This window comes from Fulmarus glacialis, unplaced genomic scaffold, assembly GCF_000690835.1.
Source record: "Fulmarus glacialis isolate BGI_N327 unplaced genomic scaffold, ASM69083v1 scaffold10551, whole genome shotgun sequence".
Lineage (NCBI taxonomy): Eukaryota > Metazoa > Chordata > Aves > Procellariiformes > Procellariidae > Fulmarus > Fulmarus glacialis.
This window is the reverse complement of record NW_009192141.1, coordinates 4,221-21,344: the sequence shown is the minus strand read 5'-3', so window position 1 is coordinate 21,344 and position 17,124 is coordinate 4,221. Positions and strand designations below refer to the sequence as shown.

At 37.0% G+C, this 17,124-nt stretch overlaps 1 protein-coding gene across 1 annotated transcript in view; it reads left to right on the top strand.

Moving 5' to 3' along the window:
• Window positions 1–17,124, top strand: part of IPO5 (importin 5) — a gene marked incomplete at its 3' end in the record, with an annotated part of 32,512 nt that overhangs the window by 13,109 nt on the left and 2,279 nt on the right. The window contains exons 8-20 of the mRNA XM_009586946.1: window positions 1,982–2,069; window positions 5,233–5,339; window positions 7,722–7,846; window positions 7,936–8,025; window positions 8,122–8,295; window positions 8,509–8,727; window positions 9,975–10,058; window positions 10,877–11,009; window positions 11,133–11,254; window positions 11,793–11,889; window positions 12,410–12,582; window positions 13,036–13,147; window positions 13,738–13,793. Coding sequence (XP_009585241.1) covers window positions 1,982–2,069; window positions 5,233–5,339; window positions 7,722–7,846; window positions 7,936–8,025; window positions 8,122–8,295; window positions 8,509–8,727; window positions 9,975–10,058; window positions 10,877–11,009; window positions 11,133–11,254; window positions 11,793–11,889; window positions 12,410–12,582; window positions 13,036–13,147; window positions 13,738–13,793 — 1,580 coding nt within the window. The remainder of the gene's footprint in view (window positions 1–1,981; window positions 2,070–5,232; window positions 5,340–7,721; window positions 7,847–7,935; window positions 8,026–8,121; window positions 8,296–8,508; window positions 8,728–9,974; window positions 10,059–10,876; window positions 11,010–11,132; window positions 11,255–11,792; window positions 11,890–12,409; window positions 12,583–13,035; window positions 13,148–13,737; window positions 13,794–17,124) is intronic.

The window sequence follows — 17,124 nt, the reverse complement described above, 5'->3', positions numbered from 1 at the left end:
CTAGAAATTAGAGCTGCAGCCTATCTTTGGCTGTAGTTTTGCTCAGTATCCAGAAAATGGAGAGTCATGGCATAGAAGCAGGCTTAGTGGGCTCATCCTTAACTTGTTTGTAAACAGTCTATATATTGGCAATAATTAAATTTTGAGGGCTTGTTGGGACAATGTTGAAACTTTAATGCACAACTGTACATTTTAAAAGAATTCTTTGTGAAACTATACTTTCTGGCAACCACATTCATATTAAACATCAAGAAGAAACAACATGTTTACAAGCTTTTGCAGGTTCTAGATATAATGATGGCCAGACAGCTTTGGATGGCCAGACAGGCTTTGTTCCCAGCCTTGCTTGTTAGTAGCAACGAATACTGTGACATCAGTTCTTGGAACCACATAGCATTTTGTGGCAGATGATGGTTGACTTCCATATTTCAGAGCTGTGATGATACATCGTTTTCACATGTATGCTTATGAGTGTCTGTCTGAAAAGCTTCTCGGCTATAACACTTTTTTTTTTTGAGGAAATTCTTTTCAGTGACTAGTAAGTATACAGAATTCTGACATGTGGGCATCATGCTAGAGAGTTCATAGTGTCCATTAAGTTATCGTGATATGTATCTAAAAGCTCTCTGAAGGTTTTTGCAGCCATTGTATAATCTCTGACTGAAGATACATAGCCACATCAAGCAAATCAATCCATAATTTGATGTTTTCTTGATACTTGCCCCACAATGCTGTCAGTGAGCAATATTTTCTTCTGTCATCAGTTGACCAAAAGTTTCTCATCGGTCCAGATATATGGTGAAGTGAATTTGCTTAGGGTTGTGCCTCTATCGTAGATTACAGTAATGTAAGTATATTTTGAAATTCACCAGTTGCAGTATACCTAAATCTCATCAGCAGCATGGACTACTGTACGCATACTAGTTTTTGAGGTAGGTTGCTGTAAAGGACAGTTAACTGTGATGCCTGAATTCAAGATGTGTGGTAGACTGTCCTAAAAAGATTCTCAAAGCTCAAAGGTTGAGTATTTGACTGAAAACTTTTGTTTCCAGGGCAAAGTGAAGCTTTTTTGCATAAATGATGTTGAATTCAAATGACTGCTCTGAGTGGTTAGTGTAATATGAAGTAAAGAATACTTAAGAGCACCTTACTTTGCTCTGAAAGGGCAAGGTATACTTTTCACCCCTTGGGCTTCTGAAGTGCACAGGAACAGGCAGGCTTACGATAGACAAATCACTGCACTACTTCCTCCTTTGAGAACAACTCGGAAGAATAGGTGTTGCTTATTGCATAGTAGTTGAATGTTGTGATAAAGATTGTGTAATAGCCTCTATAAAGACTTGCACTGAGAAGAGCAGACAGAATCAATTTACAGAGGTAGAAGTAGGAAACTGGTGGATTATTATGTGCAAGATATTTTCATCGTACAAAACAAAAATTTACATTAGGTGGGGAAAAATCTCAAGTTCTAAACCATTACCTTATCGTAAAAGTAAAGTTTTATGCTAAGTGACCACTGTACATATAGTTAACAAAATTTATGACGTTAGTAAAACCAAGGGTTGAGTATTATTCTTCTATAATAAATATAGTCGTTTCATCAGTAAATGTTCAAAGGATGATGTCAGAGTTTCAGTAAAATGAATGAAGTATATCTGAGTTCTTAAAGCATATAATACTATTTTTAAGGAATTGACTTTTTACAATCTTCATGATTTAAAAAAATCTTACGTTGTACTATGAGTCTTGGTAAGAAATACACAACTCTTTTACTCTTGATTTGAATGTTCTGAAAATACTCTTCTGAAAATTTATTCTGAATTATTGGCTGATGCAGTTTGACAGACTTGGCTATCTGCTACTGGAGGAAGAGTTCTTTTTCTTCAATGATTTTTTGAAAGGAGAGAACTTAAAATTTATGCTTGTTATTTGAGAATCTATTTTAAGAAAGCAACCTGAGTTTAAAACTTACTTTTTTCAGTTCCTCAGATGTTAGCAATGATGGTTGACTTGGAAGAAGATGAAGATTGGGCAAATGCAGATGAGCTTGATGATGATGATTTTGACAGGTAATTACGAAACTAGTTGTTTCAATATATTATTAAGACTGTGTGGCTAAAGGCAGATTTTAAGTGCAGGATGCAAATGACTGCAGTGCATTACTTTTTCTTTATTCAAGTAATTCTTCTAATTTTGTTCCCTCGGTCATGAGTAGTATATATGACTGTTCCAGACAGTTTATATGTAGGTTATTTAGGTACTGTTCAGCAAATAAGTAAATTCTTTCAGTATTCGTGTATTGCTGTAATTTACTTCTACAAGTTGCATGTCCTCTTGTCTGTTTTAATTTTTCAAACTTCTGTTTCTTCTGTCATTTATGTTACTCAGTTCAGAAGTCGGTGCCCCTAACACTTTAAATTGAGGGCTTATCCTGAAGTTAGCTGGAACCAAAGCTGAAGGATACTGACTTGTTTAATCATCTACAACCAATCTCTTCATATTTTTCTGTATTTATGCCCTTGAAAAGGTGGTGTTAAAGAAAAAAGCTGCCTACCTTTGAAGGACATCAGAATGCATAGTGGAATTCCTTGCTGGGTTTCATCTACTCAAAAATACTACGATTTTGCTGTTATTTTACATCCCTTGGAATGGCTGGCAGTAGCTTATCTTGTTGTGTCTTAGGTGAGAAAGATCTGCTAAAGATGTCGCAGTCTTTCTGATCTGCTTATTCCTGCATGCTTTGTGGCTTTCTCCAACTTTTCATTAGAATGACAATGGTTTGTCTACAGCATTCTCTTACATCTGCTTTTGTCCAAATACAGTTAGAATGAAGCAGAAGAAAGCAGAAATATGTGTAGGAGATATCTCCACATTTCTGTAAAGACACAGATGTTCATTTACCAGTTTAGACACTTTTTGCCACATCTGGCATCTCCTTGAAGACTCAAATGTAATTAGTGTTTCGAAACAATTTGTCACAGAACACTTTGAGATATTCATAGGAAGATAGGCAATAGAGATGTTGATTTACTGCTGAACTGTATAGCAACTTCTACTAGATATCGGGCATATAAAGACACTTGCAAAATGGATACGTAGGAATTTATGGAAGAACATATTTAATCTCTGCTTGACTTGGAATACTTCTTTTTGTTCCCCTTGATTATGGAATGGAAAGTAAGCTGTCCTTTCTTCCTCCCCTCACATGGTAGACCAGACCCTTTTAACCTGTTTCGTTTCCTCAACTTTGAAATTTTGCCATACAGGTAGAACTGTCAGACACCACTGCATTCAAGTTTGTCAAGTATTTGAATCTTTTCATTCAGCTAAATTTCAAGGAGAAATAGAATATTAAAGTTCAAATCCTCATCAAGCCTTTCAGGGTGTGGAAGTTTATTCAGATGGGCTGCTTTAGGCAGCTTAGTAAGTACTCTGAATCATCCCCTTGAGGCATGCCAATTTCTCTTTATTGTCAGCAGAGTAACTTTGTTCTTCTAAACACAAGTTAGCTGCCTATGGATTTTAGAGTGAAAATTTTCCCTTTTTTTGTTACAAGTTGCAAGTAGAGTGAGCAAAGATCAGAAAATGAGGTATGCTCGGCAATGTTAGCCTAAAGGAAAAACTTAGCTCCTTTGGCCCCCCAAGTAATGGGAGAACTTGAGGCTTGGACACAAAATACTGGACATCGGCTAGTCTCTGGTGATTGTGTGTGTGTGGTGTTAGTTTTTTCTTTTAGCTGGTTCACTCATGTTTACTATGTATTTCCCACCACTGAAGTGGAGAGTTATTGATTAGCTGATGTGCATGCTAACCTCTTCTGGTGCTTCAGTCTTTGTAGCTTCATAAGAAGCCTGGAGTTTCTATGCAGTCCAAGAAACAGGCTAATGCTCATCAGGCTGTAGCCTAGTTAGGGTGTGTTCGGATCTGACTAAGGGGGATGTGAGTCAGCCTACACAAAAGCATCAGGGAATATTGTAGCATTTCCAGTTTTTTGTTGCTCTGACTTCATAGAGCAGTGAAATTCTAAAGGAGGAAAAGGTTAATCCAACTTCCTCTTTTCCTGGCAAAAGCCTTGCACACATTGTAGGGAGGTATGTGGTCATTTTTCTAAGATAGACTATCTTTATTTCCTCAAACTGAATATATGAATTAATGGTGGGAGGAAAGAGCTCAAGGAACGTAATTTCAGACGAAAGCTGCCATTAACTTCACTGAGTTTGCTACAATCCAAAACTGTGTGCCCATGCTCTGTTGTCCTGCTGGTGATGCGTCTGTTTATTTGAACAGGACTGATCTGAAGGACAAATACAATATTGTCAATATCTTTGCACAAACACCTTTGTTCACAGCATGTGAGTTTCTAGACTGTTTATGGTTTGTAATGAGACTTGGGGATTCAAGCATAATAGTTCGAAGACCTCTATTTCTGATCCAGCTGCCCGATACGTGAAAGAGGAGGGAGATTCATCCCCTTCTGAACCATTACTCAGTTTTTCCATCAGCATGGGGGTCTAGGATGGACTGTAATAACCTTGAGTTATTAGAGTGCTAGCCATACCCAGACTGTAACAGTAGTTATCTGTGTCCTGGAAACTTTCTCGCTTTTCTGTAGGGAATAATTCTATTGGGTGGAACAAGTCACTTTACACAGATGATGTTTGGCAATTCTCACTTCTGGAATGGGCTGAGAGTCACAAATTCCCACCGGGACTGGATGTTTTCTGTCTGAGTCATTGGCAAGAGGACAGGCTACTAGAGTACTGGTACTGCAGCCATGCAGGAAAAGTCTCTTGTGCTAAAGCTTGAATTCTGCTGGTTCACCTGATTCATAGCAAGTCTGAATTGGTTTGTGTTCTCATGACAAAAAGGTGATGGCCAGTATTATTGCTTAATTCATTGCAAATTTAGTTTCTGCTTTCTAGGTATGTGTAATTGTTGCAAAACTCCAGTCTGTACGTTCAGGACTAGTAAGGCCCAAGTTTCTTTGGTAGTAGACTTAATCAATGAGCTACAGATAATAAATGTTTAGGTGGAGCGTAAATAATTATTTTGTGACTGGTGTTGTGTGCTTTTAGGTTTCGGTATGCTTTATTTACTTATGGAGGCCCATGTGTATTCAGATGGCAAAAGTTTGAAGACTAGAATTGCAGGAAAGGGCACTTCTGTGCCCTGTTGGACTGCTTATTTTATTGTAGATATCAAACCACTGATGTTTCTGTAACTGATATTTAGCAATGCAGTTGCTGGTGAGAGTGCACTGGACAGGATGGCATGTGGCCTTGGAGGAAAACTTGTTTTACCTATGATTAAAGAACATATTATGCAAATGCTTCAGAATCGTAAGTAACTGCATTTTCTTTTTTTTTTTACAATTCTATCCTTTCCAGGAACTTTGATACCTCTTAAATCTTCATGTTTAGCTACTTAATATATTTTTATACGCTTCCACTTCTGATTTCAGCAGCAAAAACTGTAAAAGCTGTGAACTTGGAAGTTTATACCTTTTCTTAGACTAATTTATTAAACTTATGTACAGTGCATTATAACATTTTTCTGGAACATGGACAGCTGAATGGAGATGTCAAAAACAAAACAGTACACTTTTTAAAAACTCAGCCTGTGAATTAAATATGAATAGCGGAAGACTTTTTTTTTTTAAAACTGTGGAATATTCTCTCTAAATGCCTGTACAGTGCCTCACAGTACCTTAAGTGTGCCTAATCTGCCACCTGTTATTCTGTAGCTCAATTTTTTTGTTTCTTCAGAAGTGCTGCATTTAAGTGAAATTTTAATATGTTACAGTTCATAGAGGAAAACTTGTTCTTTTTTTTTTTTCCCATAATTTGATGGACCAAAATACAGAAGTCTGTGGTAGGCTGTCTGTCTTCTGGTATGCTGATTTTTAATACTTGTTTCATGAGGTAGTTCCATATATTCTTATCAGTTGCTTTGTATGCTTCTTTTCCTCTTAAAATACCTGTAATGCTTGCTCAGGCAATCATTCAAAAAATATTGTGCATTTGTTGCATGCCCTTTCACTTGACCTGTGCTTTCAGCCTTGGAAGTAGAAGATAATGCAAAAGTTCTGAGTACTTTTCCCACCTTCATGATTTAAAACCCAGTCCAAAAAAGACTGTTACCATATTGGATATGGAACATAGGGCTGCTCAAGGTACCACTTGCAGAGTGTGAACACTTATAAAGTCTATTTGGAGTGAAGTTTTTTGGTAAAGAAAGTTTTATTAAGGGAAACGGATTAACCTGACTTGTCCAGTGTTAATAGCTTTAAGGCTAGCAAATGCCTAGTTTTGTAGTACCCACAGAAAGGTGTGGAGTCTAATGGCTGTAAGACCTGACTCCTGTGAAGGGGAGAAGTCATGCAGTTGATGCTTTCTTTCTGCTGGGTCAGAGCTTTCCATAACCATTAGTACTTTTTGGAAAAGGGAAATGCAATAGATATTGCTTGGTTCAGAGGCTCTCACTGGTAGGGAGTTGGGAGGAAAAATGAAGACATTTAGATCAAAACATCATCAATACTCTCAGGAATCAAACTTTACCTTCTCCAATCCCCAGCGCTTTTCTCACAAATGTTTATTGAAATAATAATAATCTAAAATTTCTGGGTTTTGATTGGGTAGCCAGAGGGTCTGAACATGATTGCGTTTCATTTTGTAGTATCATTAATTTCAAATTTGGAATTCATGCTGATAGTAATTTGGTGAGAGTAATGAGAGGTGCAAGCTTAACTAGGAACATCCAATGAACTTAAATAGCAGCAAAATAAACTGCTTTTTCACTGTACGTTCTGTCAAGGTGATATTTCATCTCATCCTGATCAAACAGAAGCTTGAGTGTCAGGATTCCAGTACTCTGAACTGTGGTGTTCTCCATTCCAGGAATTTAATAGATTACCAGCAACAATGAAATCTTGCGTTATTTTGGAAAAGAAGTTCTGTTACATGCCTTTCCCACAGGTTGTTTGATAAACCTGTTTGTTCTTGTGGGTTTTTTTTCTGTAATCCTCATGGCACAGAGAAAGATTTTTGTGAAAATAAAGAAATTGGAGTTTCTCATGTGTTTCTCTGGCCTAAAGAAAAAGAAGGGTGTGAAAGATCCGTTTCAACAATACCCACTAGCCTGAGAATAGGCTAATAGGACTTGGAGGCGGGGGGAAAGCTTTACATCCCTAAATGGAATGTTACTGTTTTTAAACAGTTGTGGGGAGACTGCTGGAAAGTTTAGTTCTGATTATTTATTTGTTTTAAATTTAGATACTGTTTGGTTCACTAGACCTTTTTTCCTTCCTGACCTAAAGAGGAAGGTATAGGCTGTTTGATATATTTAAAAAAAAAAAAAAAAAAAAGAAAAGAGGGGGGCAGGGAGAAATACTGTCTTGATGTTTCCCTGATTAGCTTGTTTAATGAAAATGCAGTTCCCAGGTTTTAGTACCATGTACATACTTGTATCAGCAGTTTAGAATTCTTTTTTCTAGGTCTGGATTTGGCCTGGATTAGATACTCAATTTTTTGTGCATCTCTGGAAGTATGTATGAGGAAAAGTGAAAAGTATTTAACAAATCAAGTAGATGCATCAATTTCACTTCCCTCTCCTATTCTTCACTCCTCTTCCTCCTCCTGTCCCATCCCCCCGAAAAAGGTGATTTGTCTTTGTGGTTTCCAAAATGAATAATATCTATTTATTTTCTTTTTACTCATCTGTAGCTGATTGGAAATACAGGCATGCTGGCTTGATGGCACTCTCAGCCATTGGAGAAGGTTGCCACCAACAGATGGAGGGAATTTTAAATGAGATAGTTAATTTCGTTTTGCTATTCCTTCAGGATCCTGTGAGTTTCATTCAATTAATTGTTTAAAAATGTTTTCATTTCTGCTCTCATGACTACTTGTTAACGATTTGAGGGAAATACTTTTTCAGCATCCAAGAGTAAGATATGCTGCTTGTAATGCTATCGGACAAATGGCAACTGACTTCGCACCTGGTTTTCAAAAGAAATTTCATGAGAAGGCAAGTAGTAGAATAGTCACACACAAAAAAAAAAAGTGGTAAAACTATGCCCCTTTCAGAAACTTGTTTTTCTGAAAATAAACACTTCTGTTTCAGGTGATAGCAGCTCTTCTGCAAACCATGGAGGATCAAGGCAACCAGCGTGTTCAAGCCCATGCAGCTGCAGCACTCATAAACTTCACTGAAGATTGTCCCAAGTCACTACTTATCCCGTATTTGGATAATCTAGTGAAGCACCTTCATTCCACTATGGTGATAAAATTACAAGAGGTACAATATACTGAAGAAATTGCTTCAAAGAGGGTAATCTGTCACATACGCAGATGAACTGAAATGTGTGAAATAAGCCAGTAGACATATCTGCTGATGTTGCTATAAACTGACGTGAATTAGGATACATAAAGAGAGTTTTTTAGATTTGGCATGCTTTTAAGTAAAATATGTGCTTTAGAAATATAATGCTTTATTCTTCCTCTTTCCAAGTTGATACAGAAAGGCACTAAGCTAGTTTTGGAGCAAGTTGTGACTTCAATTGCATCAGTTGCAGATACAGCAGAGGAGAAGTTTGTCCCCTACTATGACTTATTTATGCCCTCTTTAAAACACATTGTTGAGAATGCTGTTCAGAAGGAATTAAGACTTTTACGAGGAAAGACTATTGAATGCATCAGCCTAATTGGTCTTGCTGTTGGTAAAGAAAAGGTAAGCTTGGATCTTATCTAATGGTCTAAATATATTTTAAAGAACCTTTGTTTTCTGCGGTGTTAACACTGAATTAATATATTCACTTGTTAAACATAGAGCTATTTATTGCTGATTTCTGTTTGTCTTCATGTTTTCATTTCTGAGGTAACTGCCTTGCTGTTTAGATTCACGAATTCAGAATAGAATCTTATGAGAACATTACAGCTTAAGTTATTCTCGTCATATTGAACAATGTTGAAAACAAGCATTTTTTTCTTCCTTTTTGTTTTTGGGTTTTGGTTTTTTTTTTGCCTTAAGAGAACTGGAGCATCTCATATAGGCAGTGTCAGAATGGCAGGCAAAATGTCTGTAGTTAAAAGGAAACTTAGTGTTGTTTTTTGTATGTGGATGCCTGAAAAAGTTTAAATGTGCTCATAATAGAACTTGAAGTACTTGTTTGTCATGAAGCTTGATGTATTTAGCAGGGTTTTTTGTTGATGGTAAGTTGGTTAAAATGTGTCTCTGTAAAAGTACTGAGAAACAACTGTGAAGGACTATATAGGAGTCTTAAGTGATGTTCTCATAGCAACTTCGCATTACGGCTTACAGATTTTCATTTTATTGAGTGAAGAAAACAGAAAATCACACTTTGAAGTAAAATAATGTGATGTACACAGTACGAAAGTCCTAATAGCCCCCAAATTACCAGCCCTTTCCTTTGACTTAGAAGGACTACCAGTAAACTTGCCATTCATGCAACTAAATTTTAAACAGATTTTAAACATAACTAATGTTTAGTAAGTTATTCTTGGAGGATAACGGGAATGTGGGGAGTGAAAAGAGGATAGGTGTCACCTCATTGGGGCATCTGATGTGACCTAAAATATTACTAGCACATGAGTAAGTAGCTCATGCTGTCAGCTTTTATCCCAGTTCCATAAAGGAGTCAAAATAGTAAGGAGGGTTGGAATTTTCAGATTATGTTTTGTGAGTATTAATATTTATGATGTGTTTTATTTCAATAGTCCTCTGCTTTCAAGTATATGAATAGAGGTACAGTGAAGCTTAAGACAAGAATGACTTGGTGATATTTCCAGAAGAAGAATGTGTTTTCACTTTTATCCACATTTCAGTCTCTTTCCAGGTTTAGCTTGTGTCTTGATAGTGTGTTGGACACAAATGCTCACTTAAATTATTTGGTGTTAAGTCTCAGAAATGTACCCTTTTAATTTGCCTTTAAAAACATAGTTGTTTCCTATATCTAGTTTATGCAGGATGCATCAGATGTAATGCAGCTGTTATTGAAGACACAAACAGACTTCAGTGATCTAGAAGATGATGATCCACAGGTATGTTAAAATTGTCTCTTTATAGCGCGTAGCTCTTTGGTTAGTATTAAAAATATTCTTTGTACATGTGACATTTCTTCCCCCCTCCATGTAATTACACCTTCAGACTAATTGTTCAACGTGTCTTACAAAAATTGAGATTGATAGCCCTAAGATGGCCTTAGAATCTTTCACAGAACTGTGTTTAGGAAATGAGACTTCCAGGACCTATGTTTGCTGAAGAAATTTCAGCATGTGGGTAATCATTCCTTCTCTATTAGTAACTACTTTGTTTGACATTGTATGACTTATTCCCTTGCTGTCACCTTCTTATAAATAGTTCAACAAGACTTGTTATACAGCTGTTCTAATGAGTGAACAGCTATTTTGACTTGTGCATCTGAAAACAAATACTCCTCTTAAAACACAGTACTGCACTCTTTTTTGCTCTGTTTGCTATTTTCAGGAATGTGGGTCAGTAGTATCATTTAAATTCAGGAAATTATTCATTTCAGAAAGAAATTTACTTTTCAAGACAGTCATGATTGCATTACAAGAACATCTGATACTGTCACATTTTTACATATATAGCAACTTTGATCAGAGGTACTGTCAATGCGTTGTTACAAATAAAGACTTGGGACAGGTCTTTTGAAGATACATTTTCATATGGATTGCATATTGGATGAGTTCTTCTCTTTGAAATAAGTTTTATGCACTGCTGACAAATTCTTTTAAAAAGTCCTATTGTATAATATTCTTCCTTTATGCTTTCCTTTTAAGTATGCATTAAAATAAAATGTGGGACATGAAAATTCTAACTCTATTCTCTTTTATAGATTTCTTACATGATCTCAGCATGGGCCAGAATGTGTAAAATTCTTGGAAAGGAATTTCAGCAGTACCTTCCTGTTGTCATGGGACCTTTAATGAAGACTGCATCCATTAAACCTGAAGTAGCTCTTTTAGACAGTAGGTTTAAGATAATGTTTTGCTTGAAAAAAATACTGAAATAAATTATTTTGTAGCACTTTTAGATATTTTTTTTTTTTTTTTTTTTTTCCCCCCCACTTCTCCCCCCGCCCTGTATAACAGCACAAGATATGGAGAATATGAGTGATGATGATGGTTGGGAATTTGTAAACCTAGGAGACCAGCAAAGTTTTGGAATTAAAACTGCAGGCCTTGAAGAAAAAGCAACTGCATGCCAGATGCTGGTGAGTAATAGGACAGTTTTGGTGATCTGTGTATTGCTGGACTATCGAGTCTGAAGCCAAAATCTGTAACGAAAATATTCTTTATAGTATCAAATGAAATAGTTCTGGTTTTCTTTGGGTGATAGTGATAAGTTTGGATTTCAGACACTTTGTGTGTGGTTTACTTGATTAAAAATAGCTTCTTTAGTTTAGAGCTTCAATTTTTAGGATGAACAGATAGTTTTCCTTTGTTAGCAAAACTTTCAAGGAATTGGAGATGTTAGAGTAGTTCCTTTTTGCAAATATTGATGTTTCTGAATTTGGTTTAAAAAAATACACGCATGTACTGAGTGAGAACTGATGCTGCTATTAGGGTTTCTTAAAATACCAGAGTGGAGGGGGTAGGTAAATGGATTATTGCATGTTTGGGGGTTTTTTGTTTTTTAAATAAATTTTAAAACCTTAAACTTTTAACAATCTTTCTCACCATTACATAGTTGAAAAATATTAGTAACAGTGTTTTCCCTTAAAGGTGGCACTTCCATGATTTGTGTTTCAGGTGTGCTATGCAAAAGAGCTAAAAGAAGGCTTTGTGGAGTACACCGAACAAGTTGTAAAGCTGATGGTTCCCTTGTTGAAGTTCTATTTCCATGATGATATCCTATTAACGAATTCTACTGTGAAAATGGAAGCTTAGTTTGGAAGAATCAAACTCGTGCTTACTGTTTTCCTAAATGAATTGAAAGTGTTAGTGTTAAAATATTCTGTTGCTTTGTAACAGAAATTGTTTCTGAGAATGTTGTTTTACACAGTATTTTAGGCAATGTATCTTACCTTTCCCCCTAATTTCTTTTTAAAAAAACATGTCTATAATGTTAAAAGCAAACAACAGAGAAAGTGATGTTTGTGCCAACAAAGTGGAGGAGAACTTGAATAGCTTTTCTGTCATAGCCTGAAACAGGCTTGAAACAACTTTTAAATAGCAAAAATTTTAATTTTCCTATGATTTTAATTTGTATCTAATTAAGAAATCAAATGCACTGGACTGTAATTAAAGGGGAAAAAAAAGAAAAACAATTTCTGGTAGAAAATGAATAACTTTGTTATGGTGATGGGTGCTTGAATTCTAAGCACTCTGTGTTGGTATTGATTGTTTTATTTCCTTAATAATGAAACGTGTTCGAGTGGCAGCGGCAGAGTCGATGCCCCTCCTTCTTGAATGTGCTAGAGTTCGTGGGCCAGAGTACCTCACACAGATGTGGCACTTCATGTGTGATGCGCTCATCAAAGCCATTGGGACGGAACCAGATTCAGATGTTCTCTCAGAAATAATGCATTCTTTTGCAAAGGTAACTTTCTTCCTTACAAATTTTGTGGCGTTACTGTTCGTAGCTTTTTACGGTAAGAAAGGACATATGTTTGATGTTCATTTAAATGGCTGGAAGAAATGCAAGGCTTCCTTTACATGAATTTTGGTTTGACTATAAATGTTGTTAGAGCTGGTTGAAAAACTTAGTCGTACTTTTTTTGCAAGAATGAAAATACCAAAGTATTAACCTAAAATATTTACCAGATTGTTCATTTTAATGACAAACCATAAACTGAAGTTATGTGCATGAAGTGTACAGTGGCACTATGCCTTGTATAATTTGAGCATCAACTACAGTATGAATGTTCTATTAGTAGTATTTCTGCTAATGCTCACTTAAAGCAGAACATGTATTAATATTCTGTGTGCTTAAATTTCATTGAGACTGCTCATGTAACTTAAAGCTGAAAAACTGGTCATTTTATTTCACTAGTGCATTGAGGTAATGGGAGATGGCTGCCTTAACAACGAACACTTTGAAGAACTTGGAGGAATATTGAAAGGAAAACTAGAAGAGCACTTTAAAAATCAAGAATTAAGACAGGGTAAGTTAACATGTGATAATGGCTGTTCTTTAAAGCAGAATTCCTAATAATTTCTGAACACAAAAAAAAAAGCTTAGTTCAGATTTCTTTAATTTGCATATCTATGTAAGGTAATTGGGCTTTGAAACAACAGAATCCATTAATTATATTTGTAAGCTCTGGGAAGATGAAGATGGCATCATTTGCAGAAATACTGTAGTTTAATCAAAAGTTGATGGAGACAGATTTACGTGAAAACAGTTCACATGTCTGGTGTTGTCATTTCTGTGGTTTTTTTTCATCTAAAGTCTTTGCAATTTTCTTAAAGCAATGGTAGTTTCTTATTTCTATGCACTTTTCTGGTCCTTGTGGACAAGCTGGTGTGTTTATTTGTATTTCATGCACTTTTACACATTCTTAAACTGAGCTGTCTCATTATACTTCTTGTTTTTCTGTGAAAGCTCTTTGAAGCTTCTTAGAAAATTCCAGTTGCATCTGCAGCTACTGTTTCCTATTTTCTAAATTTGTTTCTGCATATGTTTTTTTCCCTTTCACAGGCTTCTTATGCACTGGTAGAAATGTAATGGCTTAATATTTGTCTTTTAATTTAGTGAAAAGACAAGATGAAGACTATGATGAACAAGTTGAAGAGTCATTACAAGATGAAGTAAGTTGGTATGGGGAGTTTTTCCACTCATAAAGCACCAGGATGGAAATGTATAACACGGATATGCTATGCTACTCAGTTAAAAGCATAGTACCTCCTCAGAATTATTTCTTCCTGGAAGAATGTTCTGTTGCCATACTCCTTCAAAATTTCCAGTAAGAAATGGATCACACTACATGTGTGAATTAGAAAACATGAAAGGTTTCCTTGTCCAGTATACTGAAGGAAGAAGTTCAGGATAGAGCTCTTCATTTTCTTCATCCTCTCAAACAATTCTTACATTACTGTAAATAGTCTGCTGTCAAATGCTGTATCAGTGATAATCTAAGTCCTAGCCCTGCTGACTTCCTTTTTCTTTGTGCCTTATGACCTAGGTGGCTCTTAACCTTGAGCATACCTCTGATACCTAGACCTTTGATGTGTCAGGTCAGGAGCCTGTCTCAAAAAGAATAGACCTAAAAGAATATCAAAGGATGACAGCAGGATGAGTATCTGGCATAATGTGTTTGCTTATGAGAGAATACCAAAGTGACTACTTAATCACTAAGATACTGAACTGACTTTTTAGTTTGAAGTGGAGGTGACTGTAGAAGAGAGATGATAGTTCTATTAATTCATTATTGGTATGGAGAGAGTAATAAAGAATAATAAGTCACTGCTGCTTATAACATGAGACGTAAAGGATACCTGGTAAATTTAAAAAATAGAAATTTTTTTTGCCACACAGTGCATGTGTGAGGCTTTTGAAGTTGAATTGTTAAGCTTGTCTACATGAGTTTAACCTGTGTGCAGACTCCAGAATGTATCTTAACAGATCATGCCCTCGTCTGTAAATACTTTCTTAAATAACAATGAGTTCTTGAGCCCCTTTCCTTTGGGAACATTAGGCCAGCATTCAAAAGGATAGATTTCTGGTGCCTGCATGCTGCTTGAGATCAAAAAATAACAAAACTCAAGTTCTGAACCAAGAGTCTTTCCTCGTTTTTCTCCCTTTCTTATTTGCAATGTCTACTGTTCATTCTTGTAAACAGTGAGTTAGGCTGTTAGTTATCTTTTTTCCTTATGTGTGTCACTCTGTACTGACAATGAGAGAAAATGCTAGCAAGCAGCCGTTTCAGAGAAGCTGAATCCATACTCTGCAGCAGAGTTGCAAGGCATTTTTTAAAATGCTTTAATTTATATTTGACCTTGCTGATTTTTTTTTTTTAAAGACTGCAAGGAAGACTTATCTGCACTACCCTGTGAAAGTAGGAGTGGGACCAGAATGTCACTTGCCATATGGACAGAATTAACATATGGTAATCAGTAACATTTGGATATACACCTTTGGTCCCAGAATATGATTATGTAGCCCTTACCTCAAGGCAGCAGAAATATAAGGGAGTACAGAAGTCATGAAAGATATTCAAACAGTACTTTCAATAAGATATCCAGATACATCCCTAGCTTAGGCAATAACTAAACTTCTGATTTGATAGAGGGTAGGAGAAGGCATACACTAAGCAAGTGTTATGCTTTCCCCATGAGCATCTGTTATCAGCTATTAGTAAACAGGCAATAACAGGCCAGGTGGACCTTGTGGTGTGCTGCAGCAGTTCTCTATCTGTTTTCATTTGTGCGTATGTTCCAGAGTTACTGCTTGAATTATGCCTTGACAATGCAGAAGTTGTCTAACCAGTGAGGCTTTAAATACCGTGTTGTGGGAAGCTGCCTGTTGCATGAGAAATACTTACTAGTTTCACACTAGGGACCAGAAACTATCTGTATTCTGTTTTCCCTGCCTGTTAAAGTATAAACTGATTAAAGGAACCATACTGAGTACAACAGAACTTGCTTTAAAATAAAATTAGAGGGTTTTCCCAACACAAGTGTGTCCAGGGAATAATCCTCACTTGCAAATATAACGTGAATTGATAGCTGAATCTGAGCTAAGGATTTTTACTTCACCAGTTTGATGCATTAATTGGGCAAGGTGCAAAATGAAGTTAAGCGATCAGAGGAGAGGATTAATATTCCTTATATTTTTGCCCGAATCTTCTGTCGCAGAGGCAGTTATCCATTTACTTTTCAATAAAAGATTGTTACAGTATCTGTAAGCTACGGAAGAGGAAAAGGGCCTTCTGTCTTTTGTAAAGGGAATCCATTGACGCAGTAAATTTGCACAAGACAGTGTTTGTCTTGATAAAATTTTTCTGTCCCTGAAACAAACTTTCAAGTCCTAAGCAACTGAGTACTAGCAATTGACTTACATTTTTAAGAAGGGTAAAAAGGAGGACCCTGGGAGCTACCAACCAGTCTCTCGCCTCTGTGTCCGGTAAGATCATGAAACAGATTTTCCTGGAAGCTATGTCAAGACACATGGAAGACAGGGAGGGGATTAGAGACAGCTGACGTGGCTTCGCAAAGAGCAAATCATGCCTGACTAATCTGGTGGCTTCTATGATGGAGTGACTGCGTTGATAGATTAAGGAAGAGCAACTGATGTCATCTATCCTGACTTCTGTAAGGCCTTTGACATGGCCCCACACAACATCCTTGTCACTAAATTACACACTAAATTAAACCACGACAGAGACATATGGATTTGATGGATGGACTATTTGATGGATAAGGAATTGGCTGGATGGCCATGTCCAAAGAGTTGCATTCAGTGGCTCAATGTCCAAATGGAGATCAGTAACAAGGGGTGTCCCTCGGGGGTCTATATTGGGACCAGTACTGTCCAATATCTTCATTAACCACATAGGTAGTGGGATTGAGCGCACCCTCAGCAAGTTTTTAGATGACACCAAGCTGAGTGGAGCAGTTGATGCGATTGAGGGAAGGCATGCCATCCAGAGGGACCTGGACAGGCTTGAGAGGTGGGCATATGCAAAGTTCAACAAGGCGAAGTGCAAGGTCCTGCACTTGGGTCAAGGCAATCCCCAGTATCAATACAGGCTGCAGGATGAATGGATTGAGAGCAGCCCTGCGGAGAAGGACTTGGGGATACTGGTGAATAGAAAAATTGGACATAAGCCAGCAATAAGCCCATCCAGAGGGACCTGGACAGGCTTGAGAGGTGGGCATATGCAAAGTTCAACAAGGCGAAGTGCAAGGTCCTGCACTTGGGTCAAGGCAATCCCCAGTATCAATACAGGCTGCAGGATGAATGGATTGAGAGCAGCCCTGCGGAGAAGGACTTGGGGATACTGGTGAATAGAAAAATTGGACATAAGCCAGCAATAAGCTGTGCTCGCAGCCCAGAAGGCCAACTATATCCTGGGCCGCATCAAAAGAAGCGTGGCCAGCAGGTCGAGGGAGGTGATTGTGCCCCTCTCCTCTGGTGAGA